This window comes from Colias croceus, chromosome 6, assembly GCF_905220415.1.
Source record: "Colias croceus chromosome 6, ilColCroc2.1".
Lineage (NCBI taxonomy): Eukaryota > Metazoa > Arthropoda > Insecta > Lepidoptera > Pieridae > Colias > Colias croceus.
The window spans coordinates 6,020,008-6,043,416 of NC_059542.1; the positions used below are offsets into that span (position 1 = coordinate 6,020,008).

At 33.7% G+C, this 23,409-nt stretch overlaps 4 protein-coding genes across 5 annotated transcripts; 2 read left to right on the forward strand and 2 right to left on the reverse strand.

The window, feature by feature from the left end:
* The first annotated feature begins 1,257 nt into the window (after positions 1-1,257).
* Positions 1,258-4,950, forward strand: LOC123692777 (putative ATPase N2B). The gene is made up of 7 exons (XM_045637568.1): positions 1,258-1,843; positions 1,916-2,110; positions 2,226-2,467; positions 2,542-2,716; positions 2,973-3,122; positions 3,421-3,537; positions 3,984-4,950. The coding sequence occupies exons 1-7, from the start codon at positions 1,469-1,471 to the stop codon at positions 4,104-4,106; spliced, it is 1,377 nt and encodes a 458-aa protein (XP_045493524.1). The 5' UTR covers positions 1,258-1,468; the 3' UTR covers positions 4,107-4,950.
* Positions 4,951-5,785: 835 nt separating this feature from the next.
* Positions 5,786-18,090, reverse strand: LOC123692860 (general transcription factor IIE subunit 1). Of its 2 annotated transcripts, XM_045637660.1 has the most exons (10): positions 17,904-18,090; positions 10,225-10,353; positions 9,253-9,369; positions 8,889-9,067; positions 8,541-8,767; positions 8,120-8,216; positions 7,912-8,010; positions 6,906-7,038; positions 6,321-6,431; positions 5,786-6,000 (listed from the first exon to the last, which is right to left on the reverse strand). In XM_045637660.1, exons 2-10 carry the CDS (start codon positions 10,346-10,348, stop codon positions 5,825-5,827), a joined length of 1,263 nt encoding a protein of 420 aa, XP_045493616.1. In that variant the 5' UTR covers positions 10,349-10,353; positions 17,904-18,090; the 3' UTR covers positions 5,786-5,824. The 2 variants fall into 2 exon arrangements, with proteins under 2 accessions (XP_045493616.1, XP_045493615.1); XM_045637659.1 differs by lacking the exon at positions 7,912-8,010 and having other exon boundaries at positions 8,021-8,216.
* Positions 13,964-16,561, reverse strand: LOC123692858 (tyrosine-protein kinase transmembrane receptor Ror2). The gene has a single exon (XM_045637657.1). The coding sequence runs from the start codon at positions 16,359-16,361 to the stop codon at positions 14,442-14,444; it is 1,920 nt and encodes a 639-aa protein (XP_045493613.1). The 5' UTR covers positions 16,362-16,561; the 3' UTR covers positions 13,964-14,441.
* On the forward strand, positions 17,842-22,413 carry LOC123692864 (rab-like protein 3). The gene is made up of 6 exons (XM_045637663.1): positions 17,842-17,955; positions 18,314-18,523; positions 18,880-19,025; positions 19,343-19,479; positions 19,916-19,970; positions 22,168-22,413. The coding sequence occupies exons 1-6, from the start codon at positions 17,910-17,912 to the stop codon at positions 22,312-22,314; spliced, it is 741 nt and encodes a 246-aa protein (XP_045493619.1). The 5' UTR covers positions 17,842-17,909; the 3' UTR covers positions 22,315-22,413.
* The last annotated feature ends 996 nt before the right edge of the window (positions 22,414-23,409 follow it).

The following is a 23,409-nucleotide window of genomic DNA, read 5'->3' on the forward strand; positions in this document are numbered from 1 at the left end:
ATATAAGTACCGAGGTTAGTAAGTTTGTAAGATTAGGTATGAAAAAAATAATATTTTTAAATCGTGTTTAATGTTTGTTTCAATAATTTACAAAAATAAAAATGAATAATTTTTCTCATAGGGCGAGGCATTTGTATTGTTTAAAAAAAATAGATCACTGGAGATTGCATGAACATTAACTTGTCACAAGAAAATATGACCTTGAATGACGCCTGTATGTTTTTTTATCCCTTTCACACCAATTTGCCATGGGTGTGAAAGGGATTTGGGAGCGTTCAAGTAATACGTAAGGCCCCGTTTCCACCTGCAAGAAAACTTCCGCGAGAAATGTCCGACAGTCTGTCTGACAGCAACTTGCAAGTGTAATTCCGCGTTTCCACCTGCAAGTAGACGTGCAAGTTGCTGTCAGACAGACTGTCGGACAGTTCTCGCAGAAGTTTACTTGCAGGTGGAAACGGGGCCTTACGCAATTTGGGGGGAGGGGAGGGGGTCTCGTAAAACGTTACGATGCGTTACAGGGGCGGAGGGGGTCTTTCTTACAACACGTTACGTAATTTATTGTTTTTTTTTTTTTTTTTATAAAAAATTAGGGAATTAAAACTCCAAAATTACGTTTGACGGGGAATCCCTTAATTGTACTAGTCTGGTCGTCATTTTTGATTTGTTCTCGTAAGTTGGCAAACCTTTTTGTCTATATTTCACTGGGAATCCCTAGATTGTATTATACATCATTTATTGTTGTTCTCGTTGTCAGTATTTGTTAGTGATGAATGATGATGATTATAAACAAAATACGCAGGTGTAGCGTCAAAAATCTACAAAAATTGCGTTACGTAATACTTGAACGCTCCCTTTGACTATAGCTAGCTACAATAGCTAGGTAATATTTCTGTGTATATTAATAACATATAGATTAGAACTTGATTTGAACTAATACAAAATATGAAAATCTTCTAGACCTGTGTTCTAGACCAATTTTATATAAAAGCGCAGCTATTCTAGTAGGTACGCTTTTTCTGTTCTGTGGTTGTTAAATGTTATCAAATTTTGACAAGCCCTCGGCCTCGGAGCAATACCTAGGTACTGTGCTGAGTGTGCTAAACATTAGGCTAAACACAATAGGCACACCGCACAGCCAATAGGCACCAATAGGAGTCACTTGTGGAGTCACTAGGACAAGCATAGAGCATGTCTGACAAGATTGACTTTGATTTATGACAAATCAAAAATGACAATTGACAACTGACATTACAGACATCTGCCATAGCAAGGAATTGAAATTCCACTTGCGCTCTGTTTTCATAGCTTCTAATATTGTGATAGCTTATTTCAAATTTATAATTTCTATAAAACGCTGCTTTAATTTGTTAGCAACTGTAGTTTTATATCATGACTCACGCAGTATAATACATTTTATGTTATATAATGTTACATATTTTGATAACCTTGTCATTTGTTGCTAAAGAAAATGTTTTTTCATAACTTGATGATAAATAATATTGTAATAAAATATAATTGGAGGCAGTACCAACAATGTTTGAGGTTTTTATCATCACAAAGCCATGAGCGTCAAGGACCATTAGCTTTGTATTCCGACAAAATATCCGAGGGATCGCTGTCTCCAGATTCCCACCAAGAAAATGTTGTACAACAATTACAAAAGGTGTATGATGATATAATTACTTTCAAACGCCCAGCTATCGAGCCGAAAAGAGGCAAATTCTTTTCTTTTTTTGTGAGAAAGGAACCACAGAAGATCATAGCTCCAAAGGGCTTATATATTTATGGAAGTGTTGGTGGTGGCAAAACCATGTTGATGGATTTATTTTATGAAACTGTACCGGTAAGATTTTTTTAAATACATCTAGCTATGAATGGGTTTATATAATTTTGACATGGTTTGTGAAAATTTTAGATTAAAGAAAAATTGAGGGTTCATTTTAACTCATTTATGTTAAATATCCATTCAAGGATACATGAGCTCAAAATCAAGTCAGGAAAAGGTGCGAGTTCATTCAAGGAGGAGGGATCCAAACCATTTGATCCCATCCCCCCAGTGGCTGCAGATATTACTCAAGAATCTTGGCTTATTTGCTTTGATGAGTTTCAGGTAAGCTCTTGATTTTTATTGTTTAAAATTGATATAAAAAATTATGCACAATTTTAATATGGTCATACTTCAAGTTCAAATCACTTCCCTTTTAAAATTATTTATAATTTTCTAGGTAACAGATATAGGTGATGCAATGATCTTGAAGAGGCTGTTCACACAACTCTTTGACAATGGTTGTGTTGTGATAGCAACCAGTAACAGACAGCCAGATGACCTGTACAAAAATGGATTACAGCGTGCCAACTTCATACCTTTTATACCAATTTTGAAAGCCCATTGTGATGTTATTCAGCTGGATTCTGGAATTGATTATAGAATGCGGGGAACTGGTAGCAAATATGGAAAATGGTTCTTGTGAGTATTCATAACATAAAAAAATTACATATGTAAAAGGAAATCATCATAAAGTTATAGTTTGTGTATTTTAGAAATAGCGAATTGCCACCAGGAAATAATGGAGTAGAAACATTATTCAAGTTTTTGATATCAAAAGAAAATGATACAGTCAGAGTGAGGGTGATAAATATTTTTGGAAGAAATGTTAAGTTTGCCAGGACTTGTGGACGAGTATTGGATTCAACATTTGAAGAACTATGTGATAGAGTAAGTTTATATTTAATTCAGATGGTTACCTAGATTTTAGTCAATTTAGTCATAGTCATAGTCATATATCTTATGTAATGATACAATAAGTGAGAAAATTGCAAAAAATGCCTTGCCAAAAAAGAGAAGAGTAAATATTCAAATAACTATGTCATACAATTAAAAGAAATTGTGGGAACTTAATTATTTATGAAATATTTTAAATTACTTTATAAATTTTTATTGAAATTAAGTTTATTATTGCATTTCATTTCAGCCCCTTGGCGCAAGTGATTATTTGATATTATCAAAAACATTTCACACTGTATTTATAAGAGAGTTACCTCAGCTTTCTATAGTGCAGCATCGGTCACAGATAAGAAGATTTATAACACTTATTGACACCTTTTATGACAATAGAGTTCGAGTAAGTAACAGCTGTAAAGAAAATTAATTATTGTAGTGAAACTTACTTATCGGGGTTGGAAAAAAATTTATTGCAACATTTTTTCGTTACGCACATTTTTCCGATACGTGCCATCTTTTTCTTATCGTGTTTCTGTAAAGTTGCATATAGTAAATTATTTTTTGAAAAATAAGGTCATAAATAAATTTCACTTCTTACGTGTGTACACTAGTACATGCACACATTTGTTTATAAAACAGAAATCCTTTCTATTTTCATAAAGCTACATTTTTTTATCTAAAAAAAAATTGCTTTCCAGGTTGTTATTTCTGCTGATTGTGAACCAAGAAAGCTATTCAATTTAGATGATGTCAAAGAAGGCTATGGAGATGCCGACAGAGCCCTTATGGATGATTTAAGTATCTCTAAAGATTCTGTAAGTATCTTTTTACTATTTTTAAATACTCAGATGTCTATAAATTATTTTTTTAAATACATTCAAATTTAGCTTTGCATATAAAAACTATGAAATAATTTGATATGGATGTGTCTTGATAGGAAATTATCAAATCAAATGATATAATATTGAAAATAGTTTGAATTTATTTGGCGTCATACTTCTGATTTCTTATCTAGCAGCAGTGTAATGACGGAAATGGTGACTCATATATGCAGTACATTAATTATTATCTTTACTTATAATATTATAAAGCAGTTTGTTTGTTTGAACACTAATCTCAGTAACTACTGGTCCAATTTGAAAAATTATTTCAGTGTTAAATCTTGGGTTATCACCCATTTTTCGAGGAAGACAGAAGCAGAGTAATGCGGGTAAAACCGCAGGGCACAGCTAGTACATTATAAAGCACTTATTTTTCGCAGGAGGATTCCAAGGCTGCTATTTTCACTGGAGAAGAGGAAAAGTTTGCATGCGATAGATGTCTGTCACGAATAATGGAAATGCAGACTGATGAGTATTGGGAAAAGTGGAGCAAAAGCATATGATAATTAATGTTGTATAGTTTAAGTAATTGCCATGTGTTCAATTAGTGAAATTTTAATTAGAATTGTTAGTTATCAGATACATATAACAAATATCTAGATTTTTTATTTTTTTATGCTGATTTTCAGTTGTCTTCGATTCAATAGATCTATATAGATAGATATATTGAGATATGAGAGATAGAGTTAAACACAAATATTGTTTAGCAATAAAAATTTTGTTTTCATTGTAGAAACTTTTCAATAATGTAAGGTTTCACTTGAATAGATAGATAGTCAAATTTTACAAAGTCTATTTTAAAAATTCTTTCAATTTGAGTAAATGTTGAAACATAAAGCTTACTGTTTCTATGTATTCTTGATCTTGAATGCCTATTATATCGGCAAGGCTGCAGAATATATTTATTCCTCAAATATATTCATACAGTCTATGTGAGGTTATTTGCCTACATATCTATCTTGCGGATTTATTAACCACTCTTTTATCTATGATAGATATCTTTGGTAGCTTTGTAAAACAACATATCTCTAATTATACATAATTATTTATGTAATGTTTCCATTATCAACATTGCTTGAATCAAAAAAATGTTACTTCCAAAAAATGCGTACAATAATTAAATGGTTGTAATTTTTCTATAAGATACATTAATTCTTAGTGTAACATTATTTAAACACATTTTGATACAGTTTTGACTTTACTTGTACAATTTAATAGTTCAGTATTATGTGACATTCGTTTTTTTTAAAAACGCCTTATTAATAAGCTGTTTTGTAAATAAGAAGAATTATTAATGTTAAAATTTTGTTTTTAGGTATTTATTTTTGAAATAAATTATTGAATATTTTACATTGTTTTTTTTTCCACCCATAATATACCAATCGTATAGACGGAGCATGTAGATGTAGGTAAGAGCTAGCGCGCAAGAGCAACTTGTCTCCGCAACTATTTTGTCTCTCCCATCCCGCCCTATTGGCGAGTAAGAAAATGCGCGCACGTTGCGACGCAACACCCCATAGAGTTGATGGGAGAGACAAAATAGTTGCGGAGACAAAAGTTGCTCTTGCGCGCTAGCTCTAATATGTATTATATAGTGATTCCGGTTTCGCGAAGTGTTCTTGCAATAACAAGTATTGACGTTAATTGATGAGATTAAACCGGTATATTATAGACTAGCTTCCGCCCGCGACTCAGTCCGCGCGGAAAAATTAAGATTTTTTTTTCTACTATCCTATTTTATGCCTAGGATTATAAGGTATAATTATATCAAGTTTCATCGAAATCGAACCGTCAGTTTTTACGTGATGCCTTCACATACAGACAGACAGACAAAAATTTTTTTAATCACATATTATTTGGGTTTGGTATCGATCCAGCAACACCCCCTGCTATTTATTTTTTCAGTATTTTCAATGTACAGAATTGACCCATCTACAGATTTATTATAATATGTGCTCTGTGGATAAAACTAAAAACTATCGCACATTTCAAGATGATCAAATTATAGATAGTCATAAAGTTACATCAAAGAGGTTCAGTAATTTCAGAGCTTATCACTTGCATAATAATACTATTACTCGAGTTATTTCATATAGAGAACACTATTCACACAGTCGATATCGATACGAATCTAAGAGTCTATTTATAATACCTAAAAGTGATATTATAATTGAAAGATATATTTTGTTCATGATGAACATTTATTTCCTTTTTATCTTATCTAATCATACATATGACTGTAGTATTCTTGATACACTTGGATGTACGTCTCTTTCTCTGAAGGACTCATAGTCGCGATGACGTCATCGTCTATACTAGTTAGCGCTACTGGCTTGCCATTCACCAGCACTGTTGGTACATTGTCATCCGATTCTGAATCTTCGCTTTCCATTTCGGCTGAAAATTTTAAAATAGTAAATGTTTTTAAGAAAATCCCAAGAATGCGTCTAATTTCGTTGTTTTCTTACAATGCTGTTTATGACGTCATCTCTTCATGATAACATTATCAATTTACTTGACTCAAATCAATGAATTTACTTTCCGGTTATGATAATGCATTTTGAAGAATAAAAGCAGAGATAAATTTTAACAATATACCTAGGCAAAATGTGAATCAATAAAGCTGTCTTTCATAAATTCATACTTGTGTACATAGTATAGTATGCGTTAATATAAAAATTATAGAATAATATTAAAAATAAAGACAATATACTTACCAACAGCAGCCAGCTCATCTTTAAGTTTATATGGATCCTTTGACTCGTTGTCGCTTGAATCGGAACCGCTGTCTTGTTCCGTGCCTTTGAGAGAATTTGCTGCGTTATTTGCTGGAAAAATTAAATCAAATATTACATCTTCATATAATCAACCTTATGTCATTCGTTTTAGAGCACATATTACAATGCAACTATGATCGATACAGTAGTAAAATCAGCTTAGCTTCTCAATATTATAAAATCAAGAACGTGTGAATAGATTTAGATTTTTTGCACAAAACAAGGGTCTGTAAATTGTGGACTAATAGCAAACCATTTTTTAAATTCTAAATGATACGAATACCAAATCTTGCATGAAATATTGGGACACTATGAAAGTTAAAAATAAAACGTTTTTATTACTTTTTATCGTTTTCCAGAAGAATTTGGCAAATTTTCAAAAAAAGTTAAAATATCAAATATTTCTGAAACTAATAAGTTTCAGCTTAGGTAATGCTTACTTTTTTTAGTTTAAATTAGCCATACTTTGACTCCTTTAAAACTATTATACCTATTTTATCAAGTCACCCTGTACAGTAAACGTACCTGGGTTTTGTTTCTCATGAGCAAGGAGAACAGACATGATGTCATCAGTTTTCTCTTTGCCGGTAGTCTTCGCGTTGCTAGCAGTACTCGCAGCTTTCTCCAAAGCCATATCCGTTGAATGCACACTATCACTCTGAAATTATTAAAAAATCAAACGTTAAAAACAACCGATAGTCCATTGAATGAGTCCCTTCAAGGGGGGTCTAGAGTGCGTGGGTTAGTAACGTAAGATGTTTCTTCGGAAACATGTCAAGTGTCCCTAGGTAATAAACATACTAAAACCCCGGGACACTAGGAGGAGCCCCGGAGTGGGGGGAGGGGGGAAAAGGTCAATTTTTTTCATTTTTCGCTTAAATCTCAAAAACGGTACATGTTAGAGAAAAACTTTCAAGGAAAAGTTGAATGTAGTAATGAGTAATATCAAATCTTTTTTATTTTTCGGTAGGTCGGTAAGTCGGTTGTTTTTAACGTAGTTATTTTTTATACGTATACAAAATTTCAGCTCAATCGGTTACCGGGAAGTGAATCAAATTTACTTGGTACATTTGAAATGTCATCGAGTCATTAAGTCATCGAGATCAGACAAAAATGCTCATAAAATAAAAACTACTGGGCCTATCCAAATAAAATTTTTATGGGACCAATTCGACGCTATTCCGCATCAAACAAAAAAGTATCACGTAAATCGGTTCAGAAACCTCGGAGTACTCGGTATACATACTTAAAAAAACTACCCGCCGAATTGATAACCTCCTCCTTTTTTGCAGTCGGTTAAAAATAGTGTAGTTGTTAAGTTCAAAAGGCCCAAAAAAGAGAAATTGCGTTTTAAATTTAACATACATAATATAAACTATTTTGACAGTAAAACAAGCTATAATTTTACAAAACACGAATTATGCTATGTGTTCTTTCTATGATTACAATGTGATTCGGCTGCGGCGATTTTGTTCTGTATACATAGGAATATTATCTGTTATCCGTGTCCCCGATAGTGATGTGCGCTCACCTGGTCGTTAGCGGCGATAGTGCTCTCCACCATCCACACGGGGCGCTCCTTGCGCAGCGTGGTGGCATCCACCGCGTTATCCGTGTCCCCGATAGTGATGTGCGCTCACCTGGTCGTTAGCGGCGATAGTGCTCTCCACCATCCACACGGGGCGCTCCTTGCGCAGCGTGGTGGCATCCACCGCGTTATCCGTGTCCCCGATAGTGATGTCCACTCGCGTCTCTTCGACCGCGAGCCCTTGGTTGCGGGTCGCTTCACCGGACCATTGCTCGCCGCCCGGACGGTTGAGGTGCTTGTTTGTCAGTCTGGAAATATTTGTTTGGATATTTAGTCATGTCTTTTCGTAATTGCAATAAGGCGTCAAGGTCAAATATGATAGAAATACAGGATACGATTTTTATATGGTATTTCGGTGATTGTCACAAGAAATCGTTAACGATTTCATTAGAGCCATAGCACGAAATTCGTTATGTTCTATGACGTGATCACGGCGCATTATGAGCTATATTTTTTCTGGTTGTATACTACCTGTACATACGAGTTCACACTCGTATACGCAGGGGATGGGAATTTAGAAACACTACACTACCAGTAAACGAGAACTACGACAGTTTCTAATCTTTACTTACCCTCGAATAGTGTTGATATCTACTGGCTCTGGTTCCAATATCTCTGGAGCTAACTTAATACCCTCAACTTCTCGCAGGAGAATGTATAGGGTTTCCAATTGTTCGTTGAATTTAGCAAGCAACAGTCGGGAGTCTTTCTTTGGGAGAGCCGATTGATCTTCCTCTACAACTTGGTTGCAGAACGTACATCTAAATTCTTGCGTCATCATATCATATAACTGGTCTGCCTGGAATAGAGAAACAATATTTTATCACACGAGGAAGAATAAGTAAGTTAACAATGTAGACAATGGGCGAGTATGTCGAAGCCTGCAGAATTATTTGCCTCACATAAGGAATATTATTTACCTCAAGATCAGTAAAAGTCTTACTGCAAGACGGACACTTGAAACTGGCGCGACTCGTCGCGTCACGTTCTTCGGTCTCCATGCGTTTGCGCATTAGATCTAGTTTATATTTGACGACGTTTACGAATGTTTTGTAGTTAATAAAATAATAATTCACTTTTTGTGCCTTGCCATCAGGTCCTAGAACATATAATATTTATGTGAATTTTATAAGAATCATTAGATAATCTTCTCTTTTGAAAAAAAAAATCCAAGAAATTTAGGAATAAATAAGGTTGAGGTAAATGATGATTATGTATTATGAGATTTAAATTTTAATACAGAATTTCTTTCAATGAGTAAATAAAATAAAAAATTAAACTCACCCGTCTCCATTTTTAATCTAACTTGAATAAATTTGTCATTTTTTAACGTGGCTATTCTAGCCCTCAACATTTTGCGTTCAAATTTCAATAGTTCACAAATATCGTCTTCTTTCATACCTAAAATAAATAAAAAGGATATATATTTTTTGGTTTTTATGGCATTCAAATGCTTTATAAATAAAAAAATTCGATCACGAGGCGGGACTTGAAGGATGCGGGTTCAAGTCCCGCCTCGTGATCGAATTTTTTCTATTCTTTATAAATTTATATTTATAAAGCATTTGAATGCCATAAAAACCAAAAAAAAAAAATATATATAAATTCAAGAAAAGGTCGTGTTCCATCGTTACAATATTGTATTCACTGAAAAGTGCTTCATATTGGTTGAGATAGTTGTTAAATCATCTCAATAGATGGCGCGCGGTGTGTCCCTTAAGATACATAAAACTGAAAGGATAGAATAAATTCGATTGCTCAGGCGGGTCACGAGTGGCTGAGTTGGTTAGGCATCCGCCCCGGAATGGCGCGAAGGATGCGGGTTCAAGTCCCGCCTCGTGATCGAATTTTTTCTATTCTTTATAAATTTATAAATTTATAAAAAGGATATAGTTAACTAGGTACTAAAATACCATTTCTCATCTCTTTAGTGTTGCAAATGTTTCTAATGATTTTTTAACTGCTCGCTTTAACTGAAAATATATATGTCGTTAGATTATATTGTGTAGGTATCGATTGGTATAATGGTATTTTTTAAGGTAGACCTCTTCTTTATATTTCTATAATTTATTAATTTAGATACCTAATCAATATTTCAAAGTGTTTTAATATTATGTGTTACCTATAATTTATTAATTTGTAATTAAATGTTACCGATCATTGCCTTTCGATAGTTTACCATCTCGAGAGATAGAATTATATTCAAACGGTGTTTTACCATTTTACGGTGATAAATATTATTTGAATAAAGCTTACATGGATTTCTGACCAACATGTCCACTATTAGGGCATCTTCAATTGTGTAAAATCCTCTAACTACGAGTCGGGCTAACTGCTTCAAGCTACTAGGAACTTCGGTGACATACCGCTCCTCCGTCATTTTATCTGAAAATTATTATCATCATAATTAAACCTTATTATTGCTTATGAGCTCGTAATCACGTTTTGTGTCTACAGATATTTTGTAAGATCAAAATTCAAATAGGTATGAAAAGTCAGGTGAATTATTCTGTTTCGTTTTGCCTAGGTACCTACTTCAATGTAAATTCTGAATAACTTTTTATCATTTCAGGTCAATTTGAAAGCAACTCTCCCGAAAGTAACTCTCCTGGAGTTTTAATTAAAAAATGGGTTACATTTCACAATTACAAGAGCTTAATTTGAATTTTATTTTTGTATTCACGCTTTAAAAAAGTGCATTGGTACGTCCGTTTTTAAAATAGGACATTTAGTATAGGACAATTTGCAGGAAAATTAATATATGTACTTCGACAGAGCAATTAAGGCACCATTTATATTGAAAACTACACGGTATAAATATTGAGATTTATAGACATACTAGTGGTCCGCCCCGGGTCCGCCCGTGGTACATATTTCGCAATAAAAGGTAGCCTATGTAAGTATGTATCTAAGGTAGATATATATCCTTTCTCGGGTATCAAAATATCTCCATACCAAATTTCATGCAAATTGGTTTAGTAGTTTAGGCGTGATTGAGTAACAGACAGACAGTGTTACTTTCGCATTTATAATATTAGTATGGATTTTTTTGAAAGAAAATAAAACGCTGTTTTGCAAAATTGTATCATTTAATCTTAACGACATTATTTAACATAGGTAGGTAATCACATAAGAAAAATAATTTAAAAAAATGTACGTTAATTTCCTTAAGTAAATACTTTTTCAAAAACTTGGCATGAATTTCGATTTGAACTTGATTTTTACATAGGATAAAGGCATTGTAGAAAACATTTAACAGCTAATGAACTTTATTGGTCTATTTATAATACATATAATATATGAAGTATATATACCTATGGCAGTGTACATACAAATTTAGTTATATCCTTACTATCACTGTAACTTAACTAACCCATTCTTCCATTGGAGTATGAATAAAAAATAAAGACATAGTTAAGTACTTATAAATTTCTTAAAAAATGATCTCTTATCTTCTTTGATTTGACTAATTTATTATCATCTTGAAAATACTTTCACGAATCGTTATTAGCCCGGTCCACACCGGACGATCCATTGCGATCCAAAGATGCAGGCGGTGTCGGCGTGCCATGCGAGATCAGTGTGCGGTCGGTTTTTGTGCCTGCTTCAAAAGTGCGGCCTCATCTGCGTGATACGCGCGGTGTGGACGGTTGTGTTGGATCGCGCGATCCACCTCATCATGGACAACTCAGAAAGTCGCCGGTTTTGCTATTTAAAGAATTCCCCATGGGATCCCAACTATTTTAATTACACCAATAGAGGTGTTAGAGATGATGATTGGCGTCAGATTTCTCGTGAAATGTGGAATAAGTCGATCGAGAACCTTAAGAAAAAATCTCTGCGTACAGCTGTCTGAGTCCCAGATTCCAAGCGATTTTTGTAAATTTGTTTCACCCATGTGTGAATTTTTCGCAAACATTTAATAGTTAGACTGGCTGAATCACGGATCGCCTTAGGATCGCTTGGAGCGTATATTTGGGATCGCAAGTTTCCAAAAGTGGATCAGCCTAAGTACTAACATGATCCACGCTCCACGATCGTGGATCGGGGATCGCGGGATCTATGGATCGTTTGGTGTGGACCCGGCTATTGATTGATTAACAATTTAAGCATGCATATTTTATTTAAAATAAAACATAATGTATGAATTGATATTTTAAATTTGGTTACGTAGGTAATCCAGTTTTAAATAATTTTTTTGCATATTTTGATATACTTAACAGAACACATTCAGAAATTATAAGACTGGCCATAAGTATTGTTTTGTTCATTAGATACAAATTATTAGCAGAAGTAACCAAAAATTGAATACAGTTTTTTTATGCTAATCTAGTACAAAAATATAGGATTCTATTACTTTGATTTCTACTTAATTTATTAAACATAATATATACACTCACCGGCACGGAATCTTGGCCACTGCAAATTTTTGCGTAAAATAACACTATTTCTTTTCTACTACAAAATTCAATAAAAATTTAATCAAAACTAGTTACTTTAATGTTTTTACTAACTTTTAGTAATAATTGGAAGTTTATAAGAAGTACTACCGCGTAGATATGAATTAACCAAGAATTTACGCTTTTCCTGTGAAATTTAAATGATTTCTTAAAAAATGCACAAAAATTAGAAAGAACGTTTCCATAAAAAAAATTGAACCTGTTAATATAGGGTGTTTCCTTCTGTTGCCTTTAACACTGTTTGTATCCAGTCTGGCATACTCCAGAAGACATTTTTGATGTCCACTTGAGCTATAGTGTACCAAACGGCCCTAGCTGTATTTCTAAGCTCATCTAACATTGGTGCTGGGTTGGAAACGAACTTTATGTTTCTTTTAAGCATGTCCCAGATGTGTTCTATTGGATTAAGATCCGGGCTACGAGCTGGCCACTCCAATTTTTCAATAATGACCTCTTGAAGGTACTCTTATACGCATCGTACGACACGCGGACGTGCGTTATAGTGTATTAGTAGCAAATTTTCTTCACTGATAAACCTGTAATAGGGCTGAACATGTTCCTGGAGAACTTCCTCGATGTACCTGATCAAATTTAAGCCATTATCTACGATAACTAACTCCGTGCGAGCATCGGAACTTATACCTCCCCATACCATTATTGAACCTTCATGAAAAATCGCAGTTTGAGTATGGTGATGGGTGATAACCTCTCCTCTCATCTCCTCTATACTGACGCTTGACTATCAGAAGCTCGTAAAGTGCCTTAGCAGTCATCTGTGAACACCTCACGAGCGCACTGGCTGTGGGTCCAGTTTTCATGTTCTCGTGCAAAACGAAGACGTGCTTCTCTGTGATGTCTGAGGAGTTCTGGACGGCGTGCTGGTCTGCAAATCTTCAAATTAGCTTCCTTCATTAGTCTTCTCACCGATTGCTCACTCACATTTATTATCCTGCTGTTTTAGAGCCGGTGGCGTATCTCAAAAACTGTCAGAAAGCCATTTCAGAGTATCTCTTGAACAATAAACGGGTCTTCTCGAGCTGATGTGCACCTCACGCCTTCATTTCCTGGTCTGCACGTGTAGCTACCAGTCTCCTGGTATCTTCTCCATGCATAGTGCATCGCTGAACGTGGTACGTACTGTACATTAGGTACTTTACGTTGCGGCAGTCATTGGTCTAACATTGTGATGGCCTGAGCAGGTTGTTCAGATGTTAACGGCATTTTTTTATTGTTTGTTATGATCATTGACTACAGTACAACAATAACAATATCTTAAAACGGCATAAACGATATCGAAAAAAGTTTAAAACGAACAATTCGTAACTTCGGCTTAACCGCACAAATCACAAATTTCGAGTAACTCTTAAAAAGTGGTAAAAGATTATTCTCAAACTTAATGATTTCTTACCATAAAATTAAACAAATAATAGATATGTTAACATATCTGCATACAAAAAAAACGTGAAAAACACTTCAAACTTTTTTTATCTGCAAATTTGTAAGTGGCCAAGATTCCGTGCCGGTGAGTGTATTTTTTAATTTCGATTTTGGCCATGAACTAAAAACATTACACAATTTTTAAACTTTTGGATGAATGAGGACCATTTAGACACTTTATCACTACATAAAACAATAGACAAGGAATTAAAACTAAAACCAATAACATACTTTTGAGTATAATAGTTTAAAAATAAATTAAATTAAATCAGTCTTATTCGATTTAAAAGCAGTATTTCAATGTAATAACATGGATTTGAGCAACAAATTAGATATTGTGCAATTGTGCATAACTAAAACAAATTCGTATTCCTTTAACTTATACAACATTAATTATTACTTATATTAAAAATCCCATATTAGAAATAAAAACAAATGCACACAATAAATAGCACACATGAATTGCTTAATTGCATAAACTGTTATGTACAATGGTGACAAGAATCGAATGTTTTATATATTATGTATTTACAAAATTTGAAAGAAATTCATATTTGTTATTGAACAAGCACAAAATTATTCAGATTGAGTTCTTTCTAATATCATTTGTATATTGTCCAAAGTTTGATAGATAATTCTGAAGTTAGGGCGATCACTGGGGCTATGGTTCCAGCATTGTTTCATTAAATCATAAACACACCGGGGTGTATTATCTGGACAGGCAAGAACATTTCCATCCTTCAAAAATCTAACTACTTCTTCATGGGTCATACCAAAGTATGGCTGTAAAGCAAAAGAAAATATCTCCCATAAGCATACACCATATGCCCATACATCAGATTCAAGAGTATACTTATTATATAATATACTTTCTAACGGCATCCACCGCACAGGAATAGCATCATGTTCATCACCTTTATAATAATCTTGTAGATATATCTTATGAGATAATCCAAAATCAGCTATTTTTACAACCATATCATCATTTATAAGGCAATTCCTTGTAGCTAAGTCACGATGCACAAATTTCCTATCTGATAAATATACCATGCCGGAAGCAATCTGTCTTGCAACATGCAGTAGGTCTAAATGGCTAAGTGGAGCCACTAAGAGCCTTAAATCTTCCCTATTTTCCACAGCAGGAGGATAGTTTGTAGCTGTACTACATGCTCGCAGATACTCATTTAGATCACCTTTTCCCATATATTCAAATAATAAGCACATTGGTCTTCCCACTGCGCATACACCCAATAACTTAACAATATTTGGGTGATCAAAGTCTGCCAGCAAACAGGCTTCCCTTTCAAAATCAAGTTGCAGATCATGGGAAGCCTCATCTTTCAACATTTTTACAGCTACTAATGTGAATTCTTCTTCTGGAACTAAACCAGGGGCCTTTGCTTGAAACACTCTTCCAAATGCTCCTTGACCAAGATCACGGATGTAAATAATATTGTTTCTGGGAAATTCTAATTTCTCTAATTTTGGATTTAACTGGGCTCCAGTTGTGTGATAAGCTAAATTACTTGGCAACTTATCTAAGTCAATGTCCATATTTTGTGCATTTCTCCTATTAGAAATATTACATTTGGAATAATGATTTTTCAAAAAATAATGACATAGGAGGGCTATTGATGCTATGCCTAAAATACAGCCAAGTCCACCTATTGATAGTAATAATACAAAAGTAGGTGTAAAATAGTTCTCCATTATTATTGGTCCATTAATATTGTCAATTTGATCTGTTGAATTGGCACAAATTGGCACATCACAATACTCCCATCTTACGTTAGGATCCATTGTATAACACCATGGTTTGCGTTCTTCTCCTCCAGCATTTCTACAATAATTTGTAGCGTTTTGAACTTCTGGGAATATTAAAGGTGGTCTAGTATGTTGATGTGGATACTGGGATTTCCATGTTTGACAAGCAAGTCCCGTTTCTGTCACATTCATTGTGCCTTGATAAAAACGACCATTGCCATGATAACAATTTCTGGTAACTAAACTGTAGTCCATTTCTATGATTCCCGTGTTATGGCAGGTGACCTGAGATCCTTTACCAGAAAATTTAGGAAGTTCTTCACATTCAGGAAATCTGAAGTGACCTCTCGATTCGAAAAAAACTCCTCGTCGTTTTTGTTCCTCAATAACGATCCAGTCGTTGTAACAAAATTGCATTTTCACAGCCATACATTCTTCGTAACACAGGGGTAAAGCAAAATAACCAACTCCATCTTTATTGATACACTTAGGAAAGGCATAAGCGCAAAGAAGTTTTTCCGCACTACTTCTACAAGGCTCTTTGAGAGTAGAGATCATCTCTTTCCATAGCCCTGTCGTGATTTTTTCGTTTTCGAGACCACCAGTGTGGTTGTACCAGACATAACCAGTAGAATAATGCTTGCAAATTTGTCCATTGTATGGACCACAATAAAGATACACTGACTGCACAGACACAAGCACAACTATAATTATTTTATAAAACATTTTCATTTTTACAAAAGTATTTGTTATGTGTTCTTAACACCATACGAGCGATGCATTGTCTATCTTTAGTTTGTTCGTTTCAGTCATATAATTTTAGATAGGTACACAATGGCGGACACATTATTAAAATATTGATTTTGTACAAAACTTTCTTCTATGACTCAAGCAACCAGCCGAGTTGAAGTTGAACATAGAAAGTGGAAACAGAAGCACAAAAATATAATCGATTCGAAATCGTAGTAATCGAGTCGAATATTTATTCGGTTCTTGAAAATTCAAAATATAAAATATGTACGTATAGTGGTGGACGTTTAATTATTAGAAACACGTAACACGATGAAGTAGTCATCAACTGTGGTCATCAAATTTATTTAACATTTGTGTATTAACGTATTAGAGATTAAGCATTATTTCATATGTAATAGAACATCCGTTTATCTAGTTTTATAAGAAATTGCTTAATTTTAATCAAACGTTAGCATAAATAAAATTAAACAACTTTAAGTTAAGTCTGATTTCCGAGTATTTTCAGTTTGGACAACAAATTAGAAACAGCATGGTTCGAGTGTTCCAAAGTCAGAACCTGTTGAAATGCCGCCAATATTTATTTCTTTTATAAAAATGTATTTGCACCGTTTTTTAAACATTTTATCTAAAAGTTTCTGAAAATTAATTAATTTTGCAAAAAAATTGGTAAAAGTAAGATTTGTGAATTGTGACCCATCAACAAGAAAAATAATTTTAAGTCTACATTTTGACAAAAACTGGAGTTACAGGAAAATTGCAAATCATATAGTGTTCGATAAAATGGTATTCAATGTTATGGTCTATTTCAAAAGCATGGTAGTTGATCAAGTGCCTAGAAAAGCTCGACCATGAAAAACCACTGCTCGCGAGGATAGGCAAATGATTCTTTTGGCAAAGATGGATCCATTTAAAAGTTCAAATTCTATTATAAAATTAGTTTTTTCCGAAGATGGACCACGCTATGTGTCGATGAGACTGGTTCGCAGGCGGTAGATTATTCTGATTAAGAATAATACCGCAACCAAAGACCAAAAGATTATTTATTTGAATAAAAATTTGGTAATAAGAAGGACATTTCATACAAGTTATTTACCAATGATAATTATTTAAAAAATCCCAGTTATTTAAAAATAATTTGATTCTCAAATCTATACTCATATTATAAAGCTGAAGAGTTTGTTTGTTTGAACGCGCTAATCTCGGGAACTACTGGTCCGATTTTAAAAATTCTTTCAGTGTTAGATAGCTCATTTACCTAGGAAGGCTATAGAGTATATCATGCTACGACAAACAGGAGTGGAGCCACGGGGATGAATCCGCGCGGAGCAGTTAGTATGTAATATTTATTAAGTCATCTTTGTAAAAATCGATTATTCGATTTTAAATTATCTGTACATTATATATCGATTGGCATTTCTAAGTTGGCACTACTGTTTCTGACCTGTCAATAAGTTTTTGAGTTTATGTCAAGAATACGTCAAAATAATTTGGACAAACAAATACGACGATAGTGATAAAAACCTGTGAATGGCTGCAATTGAGAAAGTAAAGGTAGTCGTCCTCGGCGATTCCGGTAAATCACAATTCATCTGTTACAATTGATCACTTTTCACATTGATTTATGAAAAAATAACTTATTTTTAATAAAATCCTTACACAGCTAACGTTTGCCTACATGTTTGCGGCCACCATGACACTGAGCTATGGTTGGGCAACCTTAAAAACCTTTTTGGCGGGAAATTTTAAATGTCAATATTAGATTATTTAAAATGTTTGTTTATGAAAAATAAAAATAAAAAATCTCTAGAAAGTGCCGAGTGCGTTTCTCATAATTATATGTTTTTTAGTTTAATTATTTATGAGGTATATTTACTTTATTTATTCTTGTCCTTAAACTATTAGAGAATATAATATATTACTCCTATTTATAGGTGTGGGGAAAACTTCTTTAACATATTTAATTGCACACAATAAGCCTCTCCTTTCGCCGGGTTGGACAGTTGGATGTTCAGTTGAAGTCAAATTACACAAGTACAAGGAGGGCACACAAGCACAAAATACATTTTTCGTTGAACTTTGGGATGTCGGTGGTTCTAACAATCATAGAAATACTAGAAATGTCTTCTACCAACCAACACATGGTTTGTTTGAATATCAGGTATCTATTTATTAGATTAGGACTACCATACTAAGTTTTGGTATTCTTGGATTTGATTTTGTTTTAAAAACATAAATAACTCTGTTGAAAGCATAGTTTACTGTCTATGGAAGTTATTATATAATGTGCTATAAGGTACATAGGTATGCTGTTATACTTCTAGAGAAAATATATTTTCTTGTTGGAATAGACAAATTATTACAACATCTTTATTTTCCTATTCATTATACTTTTAATATCTAGGGTTGAATTTAATAAAAAATTATTTATTATTTATATTTTCTAGTTAACTAAGTTTATGTTTTCATTATAAATAAGTAAGTATATAATATTTCCCAGGTATAATTTTAGTTCATGACTTGACTAATCGGAAAAGTCAAATCAACCTACAAAAATGGCTATCAGAAATATTAAATCAAGATTCTTCAAACCCAACATTCCAACATGTCGATGTTGATCCTGAACAGTTTTTGGGATCTACACAGGTAAATTATCATTATTCATGAATTTGATTTTTTAGTTTTATAGCATTCAAATGTTTTAATTTAAAAATACATTTATAAAGATGAGAAAAAAATTGATCACCAGATTCAAAGTTAATAAAGTTTAGTAAAGAGATGAAGACATGTTCAAGGAACTGACTGTATTTATCTTAATGTTAATAATTATTTTTAAGGTTACATAACTAAAACTTGTTAATCTTATAATACATAACGCATAATAATGGCTTGTAAGAAACTCTTATGGCAGTGTATTGTGCATTTTTTGTGATAGAATGATAAAAAAATATTGAATTTTCCAGATCCCAATTCTTGTCATAGGCACAAAATTTGATTTAGCAGAAGAGAAACAGAAGAAGAACCAATATAGAAGATTGGCAAGTAGTATAGCAGAACAATGTGGTGCTGATGAAATATTTGTCAATTGTTTTCAGCCCAGGTATGGATAATTTGGAGATAAATATTTTGATAAAATAAATTATTAAGTTGTATGAACATAATTTAAATAAGCAAAAGGTCACTTCTATAACCTGCCATAGTATGTACATAACATACTTATTAGTACATATTTGAATAAGGGCCGATTTTTCAATCCTTGGTTAAAGTTTGGGTTTATCCGTCCAATAAAGTATTACACAAACATTTTAAAATGTCACCTGTAAAACTGTCAAATACGGAAAATTAGAATACATTTTTGAAATGGTAGTTTAATACGGTATTTGATGAATAAGTTGTAACCAACAATTGAAAAATCAGCCCTAAAAATAATTAAGTTTGTATCTCCGAATTTTATTCAGATCGAATTTTAAATGCCAAGTTGTATGTTAATTGATCTCTGGAGAAGATTTAGAATATATTTTTTTTTCATGTTTTAGGTCTTTGGCACCTGGTACCAGTAATTCTGTCAAGCTAACCAGATTTTTTGACAAGGTAAGATAGGGTCATTGCGCTGGTTTTCGTCCAATTATAGGAGTTGCCAACTTTGTGATACGAAATAAATATTTTGGAGCACCCTTCCTCAAACATATAATTTTAAGGATAATATTAAGGGAAAATAAATCATTTTGATGTATCTTTTTATTTAAATTATTTTCTGCAAAAGTAGGGTAAATGCTAGTTTTCGTCCTAGTGTAAGCTAGTTTTCGACCACCGTGTAGAAAAAGGAGGGTAGGTCAACTATTAAGTTAAAAATCAATTACAGGTAAATATATACGTTTATTTAATTAACATTACAATTTCTCACTACCTTACAGGTTTAGTTTTACTTGTGGTTTTACTAATAATAATCAATATAACTAGTCAACACTGAGATCTATGTAGCACTTGGCAGTCCTTATAGGCGTTAGTGATGACTGTATAATCATTAGTAATAAAGAAAGGAATGCGTTGCTTACAATGTAAATGAAACAAGTAATAATTACAGGACTAAGAAATAACATCAAAAAACAGAAATATTCATTCTAACAACAAAAATTTTCATTCTAATAGGTACTTTGTTTATCAAATGAAACGTACTATAAACACACAGCCATAATAATAAGTTTTAGCTACAGAATCTTCAGTGTACGCAGCGTCTTTTTTTTTCTAGATTTCTTAGACTCCTTCGAGGCCATCTAAAAACAATAAGATCTTTCTGAGGATACGTTGAGTAAGTATAATAAAAAAATACTGCATTGGCAAAACAGACCTAGAATAAAAGATGATACTCAAGTGAATGATAATCAAGAAAAATACAGTGTATTATGTCTGACCTACCCCCATTTATGCTACGAATAATTGACTCTACTTCACATAAGGAGAATGATACATGACTGAATGAATGACAATATTAGGTACCTACAACACTCTGGCCCTCACCAATTATTTAAAAGGAAGATACTGAATAGAAAACTTTTCAATACGTAAAAATAGACGAAAAGTAATGCAAAAGAATGGCTATATTTAATTTTTGGATACTCCAATACTCATTCATGGACGAAAACTAAAACATTTAAAGCTAAATTTAGTTTTCGTCCACTTCTTCGGACGGAAACCAAAAAAACTAAACTAAGGGCGGCCGTACACGGACCGCTTCAAGCAGTTGAGACCGACCGCTTGAAGCCGCGACCGCGCGGTGAACTATAGGCATTCATTCACCGCCGTACACGTGACGGCTCGAGCCGTCGCGACCGCTTCAAGCCGTCAACTGCATGACGAAATTCCATCGTGCCGTTGACGGCTCGCGAGCGGTCGTGAGGCATACACTGACTGCTCGAGCCGTTGACTGCGCTAGAGCCGTCGACGGCTCCCTATACCCCTGAAAATCAATGACTTGACTAGTCAAAAAAATCAACGGCTCGAGCGGTTGGTAGCGACGGCTCGAGCGGTCAACAACCGACGGCTCGAGCAGTTGACGCCGACCGCTCGAGCCGTCCGTGTACGGCGCTCAGCCGTTAACTGCTCGAGCGGTCCGTGTACGGCCGCCCTAATAGCAATAAAGATCACTTCGGGAGAAACTATTCAGTATTTTAAAGGTCCGATAAAGTAAAATGACCCTAACAAATATTCACGTAGCTGTTTGAGTTTCCGTCCACTTGGACGAAAACCAAATATTTTGAGAATTTGGTAACCTAGTATCCGTCCACTTAATATTTCGAAGAGTATTATAAAAATGTATGATAAACACTTTTAGTTGCGTTTATTATGCTTATAAATAAACATACGTACCAAAAACATTACGTAAACTAGCTAAAACAGTGATTTACCTTACCATGAACTTTTCTCGCCGGCAAATTTTTCTCTCGCGCGATGACATCTGCAAGGCACGTATGCGAAGCGGCCACATTTACGTTAATTTTTTGAACTCTCTTCTTGTCAAATCAAATTTTAATGTTGATAGTACTGTTGCTTAAACATTATGGACCGTAAAAAGTGCAAACTTGCGCGGGAAGGTAGGTTTGTATTCAAGTTTTACGCACGTGATTGTAGCAGGTCAGTCAAATGGACGAAAACAGAAGCTGGACGGCAAACCAGCGCAATTACCCTATATTTAATATTATTAGCTTTTTTATCTAAGAAATCTCGATTATGTTGTTTCTATAGATTATAATATTACACTTAAAATAAAACATTAATTTTGGCATTACAGGTGATAGAAAGGCGATATTATTCACGCATAAGTCCTTTCACTGACAAAAGGCGGCCGATTCCCTCCTACATAATGGCGACCTCTACACCTTTGTCGAAAAACAAACCTACCCAGTACATGAGCCCCAGATTCTATCATATGGACTGATTACAAGTAAGATGATAACCGATAGTAAAAGTATTTATCAGACGGTGGCTTTATTTTGAAAATGTGAATAAATATATTATAATGGTGTTAAGAATTAAACATCTTTTATTATAGTGATATTCCTTATAATACCTTATGTAAGTTCTTTTAGAAGGTCTAATTTTGATTCCTAAACGAAAATAATTGTCTTATCCGCTGGATAGTTATTGATAAGCTTTTATGTTGTTGATGTTAAATCTTTTTAACCACCGAAACGGAATGGAAAGTTAATTTTTCTGAAAGGCATGGTATTATTTGAATTGCTTATCTACACTTATATTATAAAGAGGAAAACTTTTTTTGTTTGTTTGTTTGATTGTAATGAATAGGCTCATAAACTACTGGACCAATTTTAAAAAATTCTTTCACCATTCGAAAGCTACATTATCCACGAGTAACATAGGCTAGGTTTTATCCCGGAAATCCCACGGGAACGGGGACTATGCGGGTTTTTCTTTGAAAACGCGGGCGAAGCCGCAGGCGGAAAGCTAGTTTTAAATATAAAACATGCATTGATGGAAAAAAATCCTATGACGGATGTATCGACTTGGTCGACCAACCTAATTATAAAAATCGGCCACTGCGAGTCAAACTCGCGACACAGGGTTTCTTACAAATAGAAACTGGAAAAAATTGAAATCCGTCCAACAAACTGGATCTCTAAAAAGGATTGAAATAATAATGCGTTTTATATATGTGTATACAGGGTGTAATCGTTAAGTGTGCACAAGCGATTATTCCGTAACTATTGCAGATACAAAAAAACTTTAAACTGATATCGAAAGTACTTAACCTAATGAGTAAAATGGCCATAATAAATTTTTAAAAATAAAACGAGAAATATCCAAAAATGTTACATTAAACACTCCCATACATTTTATTTCCCATACATTTTGTATTCATAGCAGATTTTCGAAGTGATGTCCTCATTGTGCAATACAATGAGGAGCTCTATTTACAGTTTCTAAATGAACTTCCCTTCAAATTTGCGAAGTAATTAAAGCAGAAAACCAAAAAAAGAAAGAAAAAGCTAAAATCTTTCATATTAAATGTAGT

Bases quoted from the DNA above. Each gene is read 5' to 3' on its own strand.
- LOC123692777 (XM_045637568.1), top strand. From the start codon at position 1,469: ATGTTTTTTCATAACTTGATGATAAATAATATTGTAATAAAATATAAT. The intron at 2,111-2,225 runs GTAAGCTCTTGA...ATAATTTTCTAG, and splicing joins TTTGCTTTGATGAGTTTCAG to GTAACAGATATAGGTGATGC. The intron at 3,538-3,983 runs GTAAGTATCTTT...TATTTTTCGCAG, and splicing joins TAAGTATCTCTAAAGATTCT to GAGGATTCCAAGGCTGCTAT.
- LOC123692860 (XM_045637660.1), bottom strand. From the start codon at position 10,348: ATGACGGAGGAGCGGTATGTCACCGAAGTTCCTAGTAGCTTGAAGCAG. The intron at 9,370-10,224 runs GTAAGCTTTATT...TATTTATTTTAG, and splicing joins CATGTTGGTCAGAAATCCAT to GTATGAAAGAAGACGATATT. The intron at 8,768-8,888 runs GTAAATAATATT...TCTCTATTCCAG, and splicing joins AGACTTTTACTGATCTTGAG to GCAGACCAGTTATATGATAT.
- LOC123692858 (XM_045637657.1), bottom strand. From the start codon at position 16,361: ATGAAAATGTTTTATAAAATAATTATAGTTGTGCTTGTGTCTGTGCAG.
- LOC123692864 (XM_045637663.1), top strand. From the start codon at position 17,910: ATGGCTGCAATTGAGAAAGTAAAGGTAGTCGTCCTCGGCGATTCCG. The intron at 19,026-19,342 runs GTAAATTATCAT...TGAATTTTCCAG, and splicing joins AGTTTTTGGGATCTACACAG to ATCCCAATTCTTGTCATAGG. The intron at 19,480-19,915 runs GTATGGATAATT...TTCATGTTTTAG, and splicing joins GTCAATTGTTTTCAGCCCAG to GTCTTTGGCACCTGGTACCA.